The sequence below is a fragment of the Botryllus schlosseri genome, chromosome 3 (assembly GCF_051294905.1).
Source record: "Botryllus schlosseri isolate E-star chromosome 3, Bs_hap1, whole genome shotgun sequence".
Lineage (NCBI taxonomy): Eukaryota > Metazoa > Chordata > Ascidiacea > Stolidobranchia > Styelidae > Botryllus > Botryllus schlosseri.
The window spans coordinates 18,693,186-18,712,884 of record NC_137238.1 but is presented as its reverse complement, the minus strand read 5'-3'; the positions used below and the strand labels follow the sequence as shown (position 1 = coordinate 18,712,884).

Here is a 19,699-nt window from a genome sequence, read left to right as displayed (position 1 = left end):
AATAAGTTGCTAACTGGATTAGCTATCATTTTAGATTTATATATTCGTAAATCTTACTTTAAAGGAGTCGGTGCCTCACTAACTATGAAAATCACTGCACGTCGCTGAGACCAATCAAAATTTCGACGTTACCAACACTATTGAAATGGATATGAAATATCGTAGGAGCTGACAATCCGTTGTGATGGAAACAATGTTGGATTTCTTAAATAAGGACGCTTCGGAGCGGCGCAATGTTCTTGTTATATTGCAAGTCGCCAAACAGGTCCGCGGAGAGGTTTATATTAGGGATCGTGGGAACGTGAGATATACTTTCGCGTTCAATGTGTGAAACTCAGCAATTTAGAGATTTGCGTTGTGCACCGCTTATCCAATATCCATGTATCATGACAATACATGCATATTTTGTATCAATTTTGATGATTACACACGAATCCTTGGTTTTGATTTCAAATCATAGACATATATCTTCTAGGCTTACCATATTTTGGAAATCTAAAAAAAGGACACTTTTTCAGAAATTCCAGACTTGCAAAACCGGAGAAGAATTCTCAAAAACCGGTGAATTTTTCCCACTTTGTGATCGGTTGACTGAAAAAAAAAAGGTCATCTTTTCCGCTCAGAGCTCAAAATACCGTTTTTTCCCCACATTGCCAGGTGGATGACTAAAAAAAAGGTCATCATTTCGCTCAGAGCTAAATTCACCGTTTTCTCTCCGTAATACCCGCCAGAGCTTCACTTCTGTGCTAATTTTCGGCATATCACTCGCAATTTGCTCTAAATCTAACCTAAATTTTCAAAAAAGAGGACAAAATCTCAAAAAAGAGGACAAAAGGGCGTCCTCCGAGGACACTTTCAAAAAAGTCAAAAAAGAGGACAAATCCTCTTAAAAGAGGACCTATGGTAAGCCTAATATCTTCTCATCCCTTACACACCCGCAGGCTGTCGAGATCCGGAAAATCATCGAATGCTATGGTTAGTCATAAAGTATAATGTATTTTGAGGTAACAGCTTCAGCAATCTAGTACTAAAACACATGTCATTTTGCGCAAGACAAAACAGATTTTCTAGTCATGCATTTATGACTCAGCGGCAGTGTTGTACAGGTCTCAAGCGTTTGCTGACAGAGTCTTCGACAGTTCCTTCTTGTGAATTCGCTCAGCGATGCCTGAGAATGAAGCAACTGGTGAGATGGTTTATAGTGGATTCGCTATTGCTATATGTTGACTTCTACTTCTACTTGAACAGTTTTTAGGCCAAAGCACTAACTTTTTACAATTTGGATCTCGAAAGGCAGAAAGTATAGTATGTGATAAGTTTGCACCACTTTTATGAGAGCAGTTGTCGTAACAGCCATGAGATACCCCTTTATCACGGGAACTGAATATATTTTCGAAGATGCTAACATGAGTATGTGATTTTTCATATTGCGTGCGTTAGTCGCGAAGATCATCATTTAGTTCCGAAAGCAGCTGCCTGTGGTTATAGGTAGGGCTGGGCAAAATCGAGTACCTGAGTGATTCGATTCTGAATCACGTAATATGCCTCAGTCGAGTCGAGTAATCGAGTATCACTCATTATGACGTCATAACAGAACGTGATGTGTGAAGGTTTAAATATGTATCTTTTATGCCACCACGAAGAATATAATGCCTGTTATCCATCACATGAAAGATATTTTGGTATTTTTTCGATCATACCGATTTTATTGCACTTGGTGACAATGTTGCGGGACGATCCTGATGTTGGAAATCTGCTAGTTCCAGCAACTTCGCAGCTTTGTACTATATGTTTCGTATGCTACGATACGACCAATCAAGGTTTCAAGGCTTCAACAGTGAAAATTACTGTCGAAACTATAATTCTCGATGATAAATTAACTCCCAGTGGCGAGGAGCGTATAATTCCAGTACTCGAAAAAATCTTCTTTTACTACTCGACTCGAATCATTACAATTAATACTCGATTCAGATTCGAGTACTCGAATCATTATGCCCAGCCCTAGTTATAGGTACACCTAGACCAACCACTTATGAAACTACTTACTTCAGTGCTTTTCAGACGTGTCATTTTCCACTTCCACTTGAAGCAGTTTTGATATTTTCATGGATGAAAATGCTACTTCTGTACTGGACTATACATTTACGGATTCTTATCCATTTCCATTTGAGTAGGAACACGGACTACTTTGATCCCTGCTGGTAGTTACCAGTGGATTTGATATTCGTCAAATCGAGTTGGCGGATATGATTTGGCCATCAAAAATTTCGCGTCCGAATCTATATTTAAATTTCAATGACGTTTTGTATCTGTCATCTATAGAGGTGGCCAATGTCAAGGATATCCAGAGTTCTAGATATCCCTGGGCCAATGTATACACCGTTGCTACTCAAGTATAAGTAGCCTATAAGTGTGGTACTTCCACCCAGTTGTCTCGACGATTTCACCAATAAGAAAAATGCAAGGCTCTCTTTAAACTACAAATTCCCAAGCGTAAAAAGTAGGAATAATCCGTTAATACCCAGTTCCAATCTCTGGTTATTTGTGAATGCGAATTGAGGCTGGACGAGTGAAACTGTCCCGCCTATAATTTATTCATGATGACGTGCTTGTGTCTATGAAGTCTTTACAGATACAAGACACAGTGATGGTCCAAGAGTTTATGCTTAAATCACAGATGTAAAGATTGACAATCTAGAAATATAAATCAATGATGCTTATCGTGGAGCGTTTCCGGGTGCTATACATGAGAGAAGCGCTTATGAAGGAAGTTGAAACAACACTTAAGATTTTCCCTATTGCACATCTACCCACCAGGTTACTGATAAATGCTAATACTACACACGGCGCGCCAGGGGGTAGCCTATACGGCAGGGGCGGGCCGGATCCGCCCGCGGACAGTTTACCGTCTTACATGATAATGTGGCCCGCGGCCCCAGTCTGCCGAGATTCCCCACTTCTTGCTTAAACGTCAAAGTTTAGTGACTGCATGAAGACCGTAACTGCCGCACCCCAAATTCTCGAATCGGGGAAGCCGAGCTCGAAAGGGGCAAAATTTATTTCGCGAATTTGAATGAATTATAAAGTATTTCTTTATAAATTTATGCAACTTTTTCAAATTTTTTTTGCGCTGGGCGCGATTTAATGTTGACAATTACCTTCATTATTGGGTACCCTCCCCCCAACAAAAATACGCATGATTTATATAAATGGACACTTTGGCGCCGGTCATTATCGCGCCACGACGCACCGAGACATATGAAGTTATAGGCCATGCTGTAAGATGCGACTCCCGAGAAGTGCGCCAGAACGATCAGCAGTGAGACAACCTTGGCCGAAAAGGACTGCCCTTGTACTGACCGAAAACTTCGATATATATATACAATTATACATATATGTTTAAATGTCGGCTGGCGCCGAATGTTCCTGTCCTGGCACTCTGAACCCCACAAGACAAATGTCATACAGCAGGGAAAAGTCATTAGCCAGTAAAGAAATATCAATTTGAACTCGTATGCGTCATTTAGTTTTGTAAGTTTGGGCGATTTCAATATCTTTTAAAATAGCAGATAGGAGGCTACGAAATAGCATCATATAACGAAGTCATTATACCAACGGGTCCGCCCGAAGATGTTTAATTAATATTTAGGGGCCCTACATTTTCCAAGACACCTCACTCAGCTCTATTACCGGTAAATATGATTACGTGAACAGAGAGAGGATAAAAAATGATAGCAATGTATATGCAATCTCCGATCATATTGACCGACTAAATCATAAATTATAGAAATTCTCGTACGCTTCGCTCGTTTAGCGTTTAGGGGGCCCCAATATCAACGTTTTTTTGGGAAGGGCTGGCGAAGTGCTGTTACGTTCCTGACTGTATGTTATTATATACGTGTGCGCGCAGCATACGAGAGTGGAGCTTCCGCGTAAGTTCGTCGAAGCGAGAAGACTTGCATTATCGGCATTTGCGCTGTACTCAACCATAATGAATTGATATCTTGGTAAATTTGGGGTACCGCGCTTATCGACCGCATTGAAATCTTAATCAAGGATTGCACCGTGTGTTAATTGATCAGAGAGAAGCAGACATGGATGCGCCTGTATGACAATGCTGTTCTCAATCCACATTGTCTTCGTCATTACCGGCGAGAAATGGCTTCGTTTAAATACATTCATTAAATACGATTTATTCCTTGTTTATGTGGATAATCTATCGATTCAGCAATCCGGTCCGCCAAGTACCTAATTTTCCTAATCCGACCCGCCGACTGGAGAAGTTGCCCGCCTCTGCTATACGGAATGATAGTCATAATGTACATTACAGATGCAAGCATTCAGCGAGGACATAGTCCATGACGTCATATGTTCGCAATGACGTCATGGGTTATGCGTGATATGGATTTCGCCTCTATAGTTAACCCTTGCCAAATGTTTTTTTTTTTCAATCAGGTCATCACCATATTGGGTTGAACGGAACCACGCGCTCATTGACATTGTAGCGCTATCTGGCAACCCCTACACCAGTTTACCAGCCATTGAATATGTGTTCCTAACCAAGAGGCAGCTTTAATTTAGTAGATCAATCGAGTGCCTAAAATTACAACATTTAGGTTTGGTGTAAAAGGCCATAATTGCAAAGCACCATAATTCACATATACATACATACAACATTGGGTACTAACAGAACATAGTTACTCCAACTACCAGCGTTCCCAACATTGCATACAATTTCACGTACTGGCAGAGCGCGGTGCTCCATGCGAATTGCACCGCCAGTCCCAGGTTCAACACAGTGACCCACACAGACCCGGCTTCTTCACGGGTCTTCGGAAAATAGGCAACGTGCGACACTGCAACGAAATGGGTTAGCATGCATTTGAATATATTGATAACTATAACAGGGAATCAAGTTGTGCACTTTATGGGAATTTCCAGTTATTACATTACTTTGTTGAGTCGAGATAGTATACGATATAGAACAGGGGTCACCAACAAGCGGCCCGCGAGAACATATTTTGGGGCTCGCGACCTGATTTGAAATTTCGGAAGAAAGTTTAGTAAATCATTTTGAAATGCTGAAATTGATTTCAGTTCAAACATATTGTTGTTGTTGCTCAAAGTAAGCTATTCTCCAGTTCCCAACATCACTATTCCTCACTACTTTATACGGCTTCGGCGATGGTAAGATCATTCCATGGAAGAAGAATTTGTTGATATGAATGGTCATATTGCGTTGACGTGCAATGGCTAATGGCTCACCATTGGCAAGACTGAGACGCTTGAAAATCGACTTCGGGCTCCCTAAAAGACCAAGCTTTACGAGGAGATAGTTTTCCAGCAAGTACCGTGTCTGATAGCTAACCTCTATATCAATTTTTCAGTCCAGGGGTGGCCAATATGCGGCACTAGAAGGAAATTCTGCGGCCGTCGACACTTAATTCAATTAAGATGTGTTGGCGGCAATCAATACGCAAATAAACTTCACGAATTGACTCCCTAATTAATGAGAGGTTTGAATTATTCTTGAAATTCTCTTCACGCTACGGTCGGTACAATGCGAGTTGATTTTCCATTTTAATATAGTAGTGTCCTTTGTTATCTGATCCTCAAGATGCGAACAGCAGAGGTAAAAAAAAGCACCTCATAAAGAAATACCAATTTGTAATCGTGTCCTTCTCATCATCAAGGAAATTTGTTTCTGGTAGGCCTACGTTTGGGGTAATCCAATGTCTTTCTACTATACCGACAATCCTGATTGGAGGTCAAGAAATAGCAGTATGCAAGGGGATTAATACCCATTGGCCCAATCAAAGATGCAGCACAGCATTATTAACTTTCCTAAATTTTCAAAGACACCCACTGCATCAGCTCTACCTGTGAATCTGATCACATGGGCCGAGAAAGGATAAATATTTGATAGTAATATGTGAAACTGTACTAATATTAATGCCGAAATACATTCATGAATATGAACGAATTCGTGTGCCTGTTCATAACATGATTACTCACGATTTCAGTGCGCATAGTAAGCCGATATGAGTGAATAGGTTGCTGACCCTTATATTAGTTGCTTAATAGTATTGTCAGATATCGTGCGTAGCTGATAATTCAAAATAGAATGAACTTGATGATCATGATTTTTGCTGTATTTGTATTTCTTTATTAAAATATTATTTATTATGTGGTAACTATGCCCGTCGCCCATGTTAGCGTTGTACTGACGTAGAGTTATCAAAACGTGTTTGTTGAACTGCGTTGCCTATTTTATCTCGGCCCGCGGCCTCAACGAATTTTGAAAAGTGGCCCCCGACCCATTTTGAGTTGGCGACCCCTGATATAGAATATAGATAAATCTAACTAAGACATTGGTAGCTTATGCGCCTTATTTAACGTCCACTTACAAATAAATATAACTTCATTCGTTATTACATGACATTTGTGCACTGATCAGTACTGAAGTATTTCTACTACTACTACTCGATTAGTAATGTTTTTAGGCTTCTACTTGAACAGTTCGTCGACAAAACTACTTACTTATTACAATTTGAGATTTGAAAAGTGAAAAGTAGTTTTTGAAGAAGTCTCTTTACATCACTTATCTGAGTGGATTTGTTATAAGAGCTGCGTGATATAGTCCCGCATCATATAGTAACTGTACTGAACTTATTCTTGACGATTTTACCAATTTCTAGTGCCATTATTCAATTTGCGTTAGCCGCGAAGGTACATCTTGCAATGTCGAGAGTAACTCCCTAAAATTAACTTCTAAATATATGCGACCCCCGGTCAAATTTACCTTTTTTGTTTTCATGCCTTTCATTTTCTACTTTCACTTGATGAAGCTGTGACATTATCTTGAAAATTGCCACTTCTTCTTGTAATTGAGTTGAAATTCAATTTTACTTCTATACTTCAGTAGTAACGCTGACTAATTTGACCCCAACCGTTTTTACAATATAAATGAGCGAAGCTTCGCAAGTGCCCGTCTACCGCAGCGAGCACTAGAAATCAAAGCGATATTGATGGAAGAAAGACATTGCGTTGCGGGGAAGAGTATTATGGGTGGGATTTGGGGTCGTAATACATGGGTTCGAAGGCATGGACCGGCTATGGATTTACGATTTTCGTTCTCGTGGATGTGTAAATACAGTTTCCATCCCTAGAGAGTAGTACAGTATTTCCTCTCGCCTGTGTGATGTAGCAGCACTACAAGTGATAGCCAGGGTACGTGACCTCGTAGTGTAACGCGCATCGAATATGTTAAAGTACATCCAATACTAGCCTTAGGCTCGTCATAATAGGTGCGGAAGCTATTGTAAAATAACACGAAACAATTTAAGCAAATATGAAGTACGACGGCACGACGGCACCAGTGTTTCGAAGAGTTTTTACTAGGGTAACCACATTTTGTAATCGGGAAAGGAGGACACTTTTTCAAAATTTTCAGACTTACAATACTGGAGTAAAATCCGGAAAAAATGGTCAATTTACCACAAAATTATGGTTGGTTGACTAAAAAAAAAGGTCAACCTCCCGGCTCAACTCCCGAAATACAGTTTTTCTCTAACATTTTCCGTTGGTTGACTAGAATAAAAAAAGGTCGTAGCTGTCCTTCGGAGAGCGAATTTCCTGTTTAGCTCCATTTATGCCGATTTTCACTCGAATCTATCCATCATCTTAGCTCTGAAGACCGTAAAGGAGGACGAATTAACAAAAAGGAGGTTTGTTTGTTTTTGTGGTATTCATGGTGTTTGTTGACTACTATGGTCATTTCTCCCTGGCCGATATTCTTCGTTTTTATTCCGTAACTGCCGACTTATAGCACGGCCCACTTTTAGGCTTTTTGTAAGACATCGCTTACGCGGATGAAGTGGCGCGGAGTCATTTAGGCGTCCTCTGAGGACGTATGGTAACCCTATTTTTACCCCACAGGTCGTCTACGGTCGTCTAATCTGCCGATAATCACGTTTATGTTTTAAAATATTTTACCAAGGTATAGCAGTAATGCAGCAAATCATAAAGGGCTTTGATGAGTGGTGAAACTAGATTGTATGTGGGGCTCAATTGTCCCATCCCAATTTCAGATCACTTGTGATCGTGCTGGAAAAATATAATCCCATAAATTTCATTGATAGCCTAGTCCGTAGAACGAATCTTCACTAAATACGACGTCAAATGCATTCAGGATATCACTGCGTCGCCGGAAGTTCTAAAGTGCGTGTATAATTTTCATTCATTGCTTACAATTCAAGGACAGCTGCCATATTCCGTCCGTCATCCCGAACATAAAATATGAGATGTATATCATCCATGAAGTGTCGATTGCCGGTTGCCACAGCAGGCAGAACATCAAATTAGCGATATCCGATGCTGCAGCCCCCAGTAGAATAACAGTGTGGCCTGTCCTTCGCGATAACCTCCCCACGATGCATGCTGATATATGCCCTACGCCGAACACGCAACTGGATATGCTTATCTAAAATGAGGATAGTAGACTTTGCTTTAGGTAAGCAAATCTCGTTTCTTATTACCATAGTTAGTATCCTCCTTGTGATAATAATTAATTTCATTTATTGGGACATATACCAGTAAGAGATTGCGTAATATTCAGAGGTGGTCAGTAACGAAGTACTCCTACTGTTTCCGAGTACTCAACTAAGTTTTTCCTATACTTACATTACTTACGTTGCTACACAAGTGCTTATAATATTAGGCTATCTACGCTGACAGTATGCGAAACTTCCACCAAAAACACTTTTTGAAAGTACATAATACTTGAGTATTTTTCACACCTCCATACTCTACCTCAACTCTAAGTAGGTTTTACATGCCTTGAAAATAGATAATTCCACTCGAGAAGAAATTCATGACTACTTCTACTTCTACCTTCAGGTTAGAGCAAGCAATGGTGTGGTCAGGAAGAAAATGGCGTTTCCATCATTCAATATAGAATTAGGCACGGTGACGTCATAGCAGGGTTGTAACCAAGTCGCAAGGTTCGAGTCACAAGTCAATCTCACTTTTATAGTTTTTACACGAGTCAAGTCGAGTAATTTTCAATTCACCACCGAGTCAAGTCTGAGTCCAAGTCAGTAAGTAGAGGGTAGAATTCGAATCATAGTGTTGTGACTAGAAACCGAGTCAAGCCATTGCGTTCACGGTTTGTTTTTGTTTAATCCGTCTCAACTAACTTTTTTCAACTCAAGAAATATTGGATGGCTCATATACATAATATCGTAATCATATTTAGTCTTAACAGTTTCTAGTCCTATTTTCCAAATATCGGGACTTATCGATGAAATACCAATAATGTGGTGACATAATACTATAGCGTGGGTTGAACTGAATTGAACTGAAAACTGAACAGTGGACATAATGACTTGGACTCGGACTCGAGTCAAAACGCTATGTCTCAGAATATAAGAGTGACATTGACTTGTGACTCGGAACCTTGTGACTTGGCTACAATCCTGCTACTAACGCGAAATGACCAATGACACTACAAAGTGGTGCGATTCTCCGGGTTTATCTCCGGGTTTCGCGATACATGGGATCTTCTGCAAGCGCACCCCAAAACTAATTTTTACTTAGCAATGTCCTAATAGTAAAGGGTAGGTAGTTTTGCGTAAAACAATTAAAGAAGAAGGGAATTAATCAAACAAACTTACCCCTTGAGTAAGTAGTACAAGTATGTGGATAGAGTAGAAGTAGGCTATACTTCGTTACTGACCACCTCTGGTAATGTGTCACAATAATGATATCATCAGCGAGTCCGAGTGTGATGGATATTTTGCCCTTTACCGGCAATGATCTAGCTTCCACGCAGTTGAATGCGTCAAAGAGCTTACCGCAGCGTAACCTTGCACGCAGGAGACGTACGCTCTTGGCAGTTCCGAGAACACGAACGTGGTGAGCAGTCCGTGGTAGAATGTGATCGGGAGCAGCAGCGCTTGCTTTGGCCGGAGAAATTGTTTTGCTATCTCTGTTAGCGAGAATGTAACTATGGAAATTATCCCCAGTCGAGTCTGAATTTGATAACAACAACACTGACGATTAGCGACTCTCAGGGCGACTTGTGCCAACGCCTTTATCGGATAGCGTGGATACTACGTATTACCAAATGGAACCCACGTAAGACCTAGCATATGCGCAAGGTTGCCATACCGTCCTTATTGCTATGATTTATCTTTATTCTGGTGAGTGATGTCTTATAATACTACTTCGCACTTATTTCTAAGAATATTCGTCATATTTTCGACCCGTTTCTTATTTTGTTCCTGTTTTCGGCACTGAGGCCGTGATTAGGACTGGGGGAAAGGGATGGCGATTTTCTTTTAGTCATCAGAGTTATTTTGAAGTCTTTCGGTGATTTATTGGTATTCTTCGACTGATGTTCAGGAATGACCTATTCCGAACATATTTACAGCCCAAATCACACAATTTGCATGTTGATTGTCAAAAAGTAGAGGGGGAAAGCGAGGCACAGACGAATCAAGCCTTACCTATGATAGGGCAATTTATCATAATAAGCTCAGAATATATAATTACTGGTATTAATCGAGTATTATTGTTTTTCGGATTCTGGAAATCCAGATGCCAATAGTGTCAGAACATCATGGCCAAATCGGAACATGAAATTCAGCCTTATTATACGTACAATGACAGCACAGTGAAACAATAGAAAGTGAGGCACAAATTATTCTGCCTAATCGATCGGGGTGTAACAATCCGACAACGCACCGCAGTGAAACCCTGCGCTATTGGCTATCATCAACTACGTGAAACAACGGTGTAGTATGTATTGTGAAATGTCTAGTTGCGACAGACAACATATCTATCGCAGAGCAAATAAGTCTCCTACTGATGAATAGCTGTTCTGTGTTTCCATACCTACCTTCAATTGTGCATATCTTTACCCGTCAAATAGTATTCCATTACTACGTATCGTGCGCGTGAAGAGTGCTAGTGTGATAAAATACGTCGCCAACTGAAACAAACTAGTGTGAATGGGTCGGTGCTTCACCAAACATAAACATCATCGCACGTAACTTGCGGCTGCATATGTGCATTAACTATCGAAAAATGTTATTTTCACATTCCCCCCAAACGCAGCAGGGAGCAGATCAAGTCAGCCATCATTTACAAGACTCCCCCAAATCTCATATAAAGATGAGCGTTTGTATATTCGTCCGCACACCGACATACAGCATACATACATACAGATATACAGCAGGTTTACATTAGTAGACAATCTTTACTACAAAGAACGCGCTACAGAAGTGATCACTCTAAATAACAGAGATAAACATACCTTCTTTTCTTCAACTGTTTTGTCGATGCATTTCACCGAAATATCGTCATCCCCAGTGTGGGCGACGTCGCCGTCGATAGGCTTTTCATCGCCTGAATTCGATTTGATGTCTTTTGAACTTTTGGAGGTGGCAGTACGTTTGGGAGTTGGTAAGAAACAGGCTTGTAAAACGAGAGCTGATATGCTCATGAAAACGAACATTGATAACATAATCATCAGTTTCATTCTGTTTGTCGGGGTGTAGTTAGTGATGATTTCATCTACTTCCGTTTCTATCTGACAATCGTTCGCGCCGCAAAATGCGTAGGAGTCGTTAGAAAGCATGGTGACATTTGCTTGGGTGGTGTTTCCAATGATTGCGTCTTCTTCATTGCCAGCCAGCAAAAAATATCCGGTTATCCCGCCAAATACCTTCGATATATGAGCGATTATTATCAAGCTTACCACACTAAACGGAGCAACAATTATATATGCGGATGAAACCCGAACGAGAGGTTTCTTTAATGTTTCGCGATGGGAGGTTACTTGAAAGTTGGAATAAAATACATAGGCTTACTATTATATACTTTCCATAAAGCAACGAACGATTAGCAAAAACATATTGTCGAAACTACATTATGGGTGAAAAGAGTGTGTACTAACAACCATAAGGAATTAAATTATACCGCGGTATAACAAATTCTTTAAATCCAAATGATGCTTTACAAATTAGGACGAGCCCACGCAAGGGCGTAGGAAGGTATATGCACGTAGGCAAGTAGGATTCATAACGATGCTTTCTGTAAACCATGTATCAAGGTCTATATTTACGTATCAGAAAGCACCATGGATTCGATTGACCTCGCGCCCTTGAAATTCCCTTATCGTCCAATAACTAGATTTACACTGAAGTATTAAGAACTCTTTGAGTTTGGTCAACATCATGTAAAATTACCGTCTGCATGTAGGCTAATTGTACTTCAGCGATTTCCCAAAATTTACTATTTACATTTCGGATAACAGTAACTAGTCTAGTTGGGTGAGTGTAATAAAGGATTATGCTAATAAGATACAGTAATACTGGGTGCTGCCAGACTTGAGCTTATTTAATATTTTAAAATACAAAGCCTGTTGCCGATATCAGCAGAAGGTAGGAGTCCAAATTCAAAATGAAATTAATTTTGCATGCTATAGTTCTCAAGTCCATATGCATTCGTGACTAATACTTATTCAAAGACCACATGATGCAATGTATGATGCATGCATCATGCATCATTGATCAACGATCATCCTACATACGAATCCTGGGATAGTTTTACGAAATTTGTCGAACTCAGCGCCATTGAAACTTGTAAATCCGGCTTTCGAAAAGGATATCAAACCTATGGAGCGTACGGCGTTGCGCGATATTACCTATGTGAACAGAATGCAATATAGACGCAGCAACATCTCACTTCCGTAGAGTCACGCCTGCTCTGAGATTCCAATGCATACGCTTTAACAATCCCACACCAAACCATTTTACCTGATTCATATGATGAGCGGTGAAGAAGCACCCACTGAACAAATTGATGCAATGTTGCGATTCTTCCGGCTTGTTTTTCAGTTTGGAATATTTGTTACCGAAATAGAAATTCATAAGCACCAACGATGGCCAGACAGTTGCTTCCGATAAGCCGAGCATAACCGCTGCCGGTACCATGGTGAAGTAAGCTGAAATGCAAATTTTTGTCAGATATCGGATGATCATATGTACGGATCATATGCATCCAGGATTGAATATTTTGAGAGGAAACTTGAAACTTTATCGATGTGTTGACGTCACTGATTCATCGTGATATGACGTCACAATTCTCAAGTCAATTTGTTTTGTGGAGGGCCAAGGCTTCTTTCATACCCCTGACGACGGCCCTGCATCTAGCGATGGTACCCGGATTGTGATAAGTTTCGCGATAAAATGAGATGAATGCTGTAAATTGAAAAGCTGGAGGCATAATACTATTTTTGAATACAAACCCTGTTCCGACTTTGTGATACAACTCCACCGAATCGTGCATTGCGTCTCATCGCCAATATCAAGTCTTATTCCGTTTAAAACTCGGAAAAATATTGGAATATATTTTACATTCAATGAACCGATCCACATCCAAATCCAGATTAACGACACTACCGAACGCCGAATTCAAATCCGTGGCCTTCTCTGTTCATTAGCACAAGTTATTTGCAAACCACTCTTGAATTGTTCGGCCCTGGGTTTCGTAACATATTGCTCCAACAGATAATCATCACCTGGATAGTAGTTGGCGGCAATATAGATCGTCATCATGGAAATACTGATAATCACGCCTGCTTTAGGTCCTAGGTTCCGAAGGATGATCGGCGTCGTGACCAGTCCAAAGAAAATAGCGGTTGAGAATGTCACAGCCAGCGCGTTGGTCCCTAGAATGATAATTCGTATTATTCAACCGGTTGCCGATTTCAGGCAATTGCCAGTCTGGGTATATAGTCAGACACAGGGTTGTTATGACTCGAGTGTTAATTGTACCTGCTTGATGCTGGTGTGATCAGACTAGATGACCTTCACGGTCTTATCGATCATTCCTATCTAATACCGAATACTGTGCAAGCATATTTTCTGTACCACCATCACTGCCGTGTGTTATGTATTTTGGTTGGATGAAAATAAAGACTCTCTCTCTCTCTCTTGAGTCCGACACGAGTCGCAAGACACGAGTAGTTTTGGTGCAGCCATTCTTAACCGCGGCTCTCAGAGCTGCATGCGTCTCCAAGGTAGCCTTCTTGCGGCTCCGATGGACCTCTACATATGTCACAAAAATATAATAGACGACAGTTGTTTGTTTCTATAAATAGTTATAGTCAATTTCTGTATATGAAGGCTAAAATGAGGGATATTAGTAATTTATAAGCCGTCCAAGGCCGTCTCTGAAAACCAGAACAAAGAATCTTGCAGACTAGCGTTAAACGCGTAGATGGATACCCGTCACACAAGGATATGTATTGAGTTCTGCTGGTCATAGACCTTATATCGTCTCTGTGAAGAGTAAATTTCGACACAATTTTGCTAACCTCAAAATAACGGTTCTAGTCAAGTATAAATTGTAATAAGTCCAATATTTCTCAACGTATAATCCCCAGCAAACTTGTGCATTAGTGCATTAAGTGCTGGAGTGTATGAAGTGAGGGCTATCACAAAACGACATAATAGTATGTTGTTGTAATTTGTGTAGTGTGTATTGACTCGACTGGTACTCGAGTCATTACGCATGACTAGACCAAGACATTTGACTGGAGACTCGGACAGCCAGGACAGGTGTTTCGTTGTAATTTCCCACAGTATAGGTATTTCGTCTATCAGTACTGGTGCTTGTAAAATAGGGCCTGAGAGCGTCTAAAGGAGTGGTTCTCAAACTGAAGGGCGCGAAGCTGCGGTCAACTGAAAGAATTTCTCGGGCTCCGAGCGATCTACCTCCAGTTCATAGTGATTGCTCTATGTATAGTCCGAATCTCATATTTGAGAGTCTCTCATCAACAGTCAAAAACCTTCCATGCCATCAAACTATCCGCTGGGATTGCCAGCATTCTGGTCGCTTTTTGTGATATGACAATAAGGGAAGGTGAAAAATTTCACTATCATAAAGGGGGGCACGTCTAAAAAAGTTTGAGAAGCACTGGTCTAAAGTGACGAAAGTTAGTACATTATGAATACGAGGCATTCAATATCACCAAAACAGAGTTGTAAAAAGTAAGTTGAACCGGATTGAACTCGAAAATGAACAGTGAACATAATGACTTGAACTCGGATTGTATTCAGAGCTCTGTGACTCGGACTCGAAGTATTGAACCCTGACTTGGACTCGGACTTGACTCGGTGGTGAAGTGAATATGACTCGACTTGACTCGAGTCAAAACTATAAAAGTAGATTGACTTGTGAGTCGAGACCTTGTGACTTGGGTACAACCCTGGTCAGACATATGGTGGATATCAATAACCGAGCAGGATAACTTTAAATTAGGAAATGACTTAACGTCGATGTGGGTATGTCACTAAGTGCCATCAAGTCACGTCCTGCGAGCGATCTAACTCACAGCATCACATCTCCCAAGCGGCATTCTGGACGGACGGCATTCACTGCCTATGAATAATAGATATGCTATTATGATTTTCCGAATGGCACACGACTGTCACGCTTCGATGCAATCAACTTATCCATACGAGCTATCTTAGTTGGATAACCAGAAAATGTTCAGCTTTTCCCAATTAGATTAGGATTAGAATTAAGCTACACCGTTTTTTTCAAAATTAGATTAGAATTAGAATGATAGCTACACAGTTTTTTTTTTCAAAATTAGATTAGAATTAGAATTATGAAATCGCGAGAACTTGGTAGTTGAATCAAATTCTGTTTACATCAAATGAGAGCTCATTTCCATAAGCATGCGAATGGAAAATGTCTGTACACTAGTGCAGTGCTCTTAAACCGGGGTTGTCGTACACCCTAGGGTGTACCAGAATTTGCAAAGGGTGTACCACTCGGATGGGGTGTACAGGGGTGTACCAGATCCGAATTACAATGAGCCGATGGCTAGCTATCACAAAGGCAGGTTTATGGGTCAGTACAGGTTGACGCACTGGTTAATGAGCATAGTACGATGTTATCTCACGTGTAATACTGTACACCGTTTGATTGTGATGTCATAAGCACAAATTTCTCGTATTCATTTAGCCGTCGGCAATAGACCAATGGTTCCGTTTGGTGTTGGAAAGTATGCAGTTAACAAACATGTGTTCAGCTAGTCATTTGTCTTTTATTGATTTTTGAGGAAACCGCCGCGATAGCTCAGACTTCTTGAATCGGTACTTCATACCCGACGTTAATAAATACCGCAATGCACAAAAGTGAAGTGACGTAGCCAGCCAGGGTCGAAACAGCATCCATGATGAAATCGAAACCCTTTTGTTTTAAAATGCCGATTTTATGTCCAATATTCCGCCATACATTTGCAATTTAATATTTTGTTATTAGTGATGCAAATTAGCGACAATAGACTGTGTATAGCGACATACGATCTGAGGTTACTGACATCTTTTGCAGCCCATGTGCTACTATCGACTGTGTGTGGTGTGGGGCAGGCCTGATACGCAGTAGGCTGGTGCGCCTGCTATCATCGCTGATCTGAATTACCGCTTCTGCAGCAGTAGCTTTACCTACTCTCTCCCCAATACTGTTACATTTAGGTTGATTATCGTTCGTAATGTCATGCTGTTTTTGGGCTGACACGAAATAAATTCCAATTTGCGTAACAGGCGGCCTAACTGGCGGCGAATAGACTCTGTGACCAAATACTATTTTATTCAAATCCCAATTTTTTGACGGCAATAACTCCGCTTCTACTGGTTGGAATTGAACCAAATTTGAAGAACATCGTTTTTATAGACAACCTAATACTTTCGTCGAATGAACAGAAAAATTTCAAATTTGTCGTTATTTATTTTCCCCGTAGCAATGCGGCTACTGGTTGGAATCGAACCAAATTTGTTGTGTAGGCTTAAATTAGGTAACCTAACAATTTTATCAAGTAGCCAGTACGATTTGAGAAAAAAAGTCATTTTTGAAGACCCCTAATGAACAGGGGTGTACGAGTTTTGAGCAAACGTTAAAAGGGTGTACCACTCCGAAAAAGGTAGAAGAGCACTGCACTAGTGTACACCAAGTTTGGCACGTTATGCACCGGTTACAGTTCTCCCGTGGCATTTTCAGTAAATTAGATCGGAATTAAAATTAGAGCATTCACACATTTCACAAATTAGCTTAAAATTAGAATAAGAGCAAAGAAAATCTCACAGATTAGGTTAACATTAGATTATCTGAATTTTGCTTGAACCAGTCTAACTAAAATTATATAGTTGTCCCAATTCTCGCGCTTCACTTAATTCATGTTCTGAGTTGGTGACTATGAAGGTAACCGGTAAATTCAAACTTGAGAATCTAGTAATCAAACGGGCATACCCACACACGTTATGAATGAATTACGGCGTATAGCCGATAATGCATATCTTTGAATAATTATAATTATGTATCGACACATAGTAACGTGAGCACTGAGCAGTTATAAATATACGCAGCTTACCTAAGCCTCCTTCGACGTTGATACTAGACTGCAAAATCAACGTGAAATTCAACGCAGAGAACACGAGGATATCGGCAACAGAGTAAACCGAAAATATTAGAAGCAACTTTTTGACTTGATCATCCATGGTTACCCGAATAAGCTTATGCTATAGATAACTAACCTACGGATAGATTCGCATCACGTGATTCACGGTCGAGTGATGCTACAATCGCAGATTTGTTGTCGCTTCATAGCATGAAACGGCAACGTAATTGCTAATCCCATTGATGACAACCCGAACGCTCAAATTTAATTAAGTTGATCCTATTTGAAAACTACAGTATACCACTAGCCGTGTCCATTATCGACTTACATTCATAAGTACTTCCGAAGACCAGATACACTGAATTTTATAAAATCTGTAAAATAATATGATGCACCGATGCATTTTTGGTGGTAATACGATGTACGATAGAAAAGCCTCGCAGGCGAATGACCATTCTCAGCTGGTAAACTATTCAATCAGCTGAAGGCTGCATACAGCTGATTATTAAATATAGATTAGCCTATAAGAAGTTGATAACCGACCTTTTCCACACTATTCAGGTGTTGACTAAACCGTTATTCACTCGCACCTTCTCGTAACGACCAACTCGTTATACCCTTTGCTTGAACGGGCCTATACGGTTATTCGATCGGTTGTATTGATTGTTTTGTGACGCTGAGGTTATTGACATCATCCACCTGGTCATTTCTCATATACCGATAGCTTCCACACAACGCATACCGTACGACGTGCAGGTTGCGTACCACGCAATAGGCTACCTCGGCGTGACCAACACTATTGAAACGGTTATGAAATACTATAGGAACTGACAGTGCTTTGGAATGCAAACAATGCAGGATATATTTAATACGATTGCCGCGAAGATGCGCAATGTCCCTGTTACGTCGATAGTCGCCGATCCGGCCTCAACATGATCCACTTATTCCGAATCAGCAGACTACTACAGCTGCAGACTGTTGCTGTACTTGCGCCAACAAGCCTACACATGATAATGTTATACTTATGACGCGATACGCGGGATCATGTTTAGCTCACCGCATCAAAGACTTTGCATAGTCGCAAGGTAACGGCGGTGCAGTCTTTCAATATGAGCAGAGCACAAATGATTGGTCTGGTAAATAGCACAATCGAATGAAAAAAACTAACACTCCATTGATATGGCATAAATAATGCAGTATAAAAGAAAAGTACTAACGTATCTCACCACGTGAAGAATTTTGTAAATTTCCTCACAATTATCAGTCTCGAACAAGATGGGTGTTTTTACTCCAGTGTTTCCGTCGATCACTGAATTGAAATCACATGCAGGCACATTGCACATTGCACAATTGCACACATTTCAGTTGCATTTACTTAATGCGAGAGGGGAACTGTTGTGATTCTTGACTACATCGTTACGATATACAATATACATACCGACCGTTCCGATTACGGTCGGCTTGAGGAATTAGAATTAGTAAACGTTGGATTTGGGATACTGTTAGGGGCTACGGCTTCGAGTTTAGGTAAGATTAGAACGACACCAATCAACAGGTGATTAATCATTAGCAGTACTTGATTACAATTATAGCCTACTACACTGTGTTGTGTTCTGCGCCGAGTAAACGACGGTAGTAATTCGTTTTCTGCAGCCCAGCACGCCAGGTCCTTCTGCTGTGTTCGCAACAATAAACTCTTGAGTTTAGTGCAGTGGTTCTCAACCCTTTTCACCTCGCGGACCGGTAAAATTTAAAAAAATGTCTGGCGGACCGGTGCACTTCGAAAAATGAAATGAAGCCAAAATGTAAAGTATGCAACCGTTTTTTGCAATTATATGGTGCTAGAGAGTGACATTTAAAGGGTTTTGATCGTAATTAATTATCTTCATGATAACATCCATGTGATTTTGTGGTAGTCAGTCTGCAGACTCGGGGTAAAATTGTCTTATCCAGATAAACGTGCTACCGCCGAGAGTCGTTTACAGTCTTTCGCGCCGAAGGCCGTGGGTTTAACCGACCACGCCAACTCGAACCAAGCACCAAGTCGAACCAAGCACCTTGCCGTGCTACCTTACTCATTGCCCACTTCAGACGCATACGCTACTCTGGCAACTACGAATACAATGTGTGCCGGAGGAAAACACCTTACAGCAACTATACCGGCCATCCGGAAATCCGGGCCGCAAAAGCACTTCGTTAGCCCACCCCAAAAACGTTGGTGTTGAA

At 40.7% G+C, this 19,699-nt stretch overlaps 1 protein-coding gene and 1 long non-coding RNA gene across 4 annotated transcripts in view; one reads left to right on the top strand and one right to left on the bottom strand.

Annotated features, from left to right (window-relative positions):
* LOC145435009 (uncharacterized) overlaps positions 1-19,699 on the top strand; it is a 210,186-nt gene that overhangs the window by 91,744 nt on the left and 98,743 nt on the right. The gene's annotated exons all lie outside the window — the stretch shown is intronic.
* LOC145435925 (protein unc-93 homolog A-like) lies at positions 977-18,846 on the bottom strand. Of its 3 annotated transcripts, XM_080313190.1 has the most exons (9): positions 17,610-18,624; positions 17,447-17,474; positions 13,586-13,735; positions 12,822-13,009; positions 11,318-11,728; positions 9,855-10,031; positions 8,251-8,482; positions 4,689-4,856; positions 977-1,168 (listed from the first exon to the last, which is right to left on the bottom strand). In XM_080313190.1, the coding sequence occupies exons 3-9, from the start codon at positions 13,620-13,622 to the stop codon at positions 1,110-1,112; spliced, it is 1,272 nt and encodes a 423-aa protein (XP_080169316.1). In that variant the 5' UTR covers positions 13,623-13,735; positions 17,447-17,474; positions 17,610-18,624; the 3' UTR covers positions 977-1,109. The 3 variants fall into 3 exon arrangements, with proteins under 3 accessions (XP_080169316.1, XP_080169317.1, XP_080169315.1); XM_080313191.1 differs by lacking the exons at positions 17,447-17,474; positions 17,610-18,624 and adding an exon at positions 18,700-18,846; XM_080313189.1 differs by having other exon boundaries at positions 17,447-18,628.

Excerpts from the sequence above, each read along its gene's own strand:
- LOC145435925 (XM_080313189.1), bottom strand. The coding sequence starts at position 17,573 with ATGGATGATCAAGTCAAAAAGTTGCTTCTAATATTTTCGGTTTACTCT. Across the intron at positions 11,729-12,821 it reads CCGCTCATCATATGAATCAG|GTATTTGGCGGGATAACCGG; the intron begins GTAAAATGGTTT and ends CATATATCGAAG. Across the intron at positions 1,169-4,688 it reads AGTTGGAGTAACTATGTTCT|GCATCGCTGAGCGAATTCAC; the intron begins GTTAGTACCCAA and ends CTTCATTCTCAG.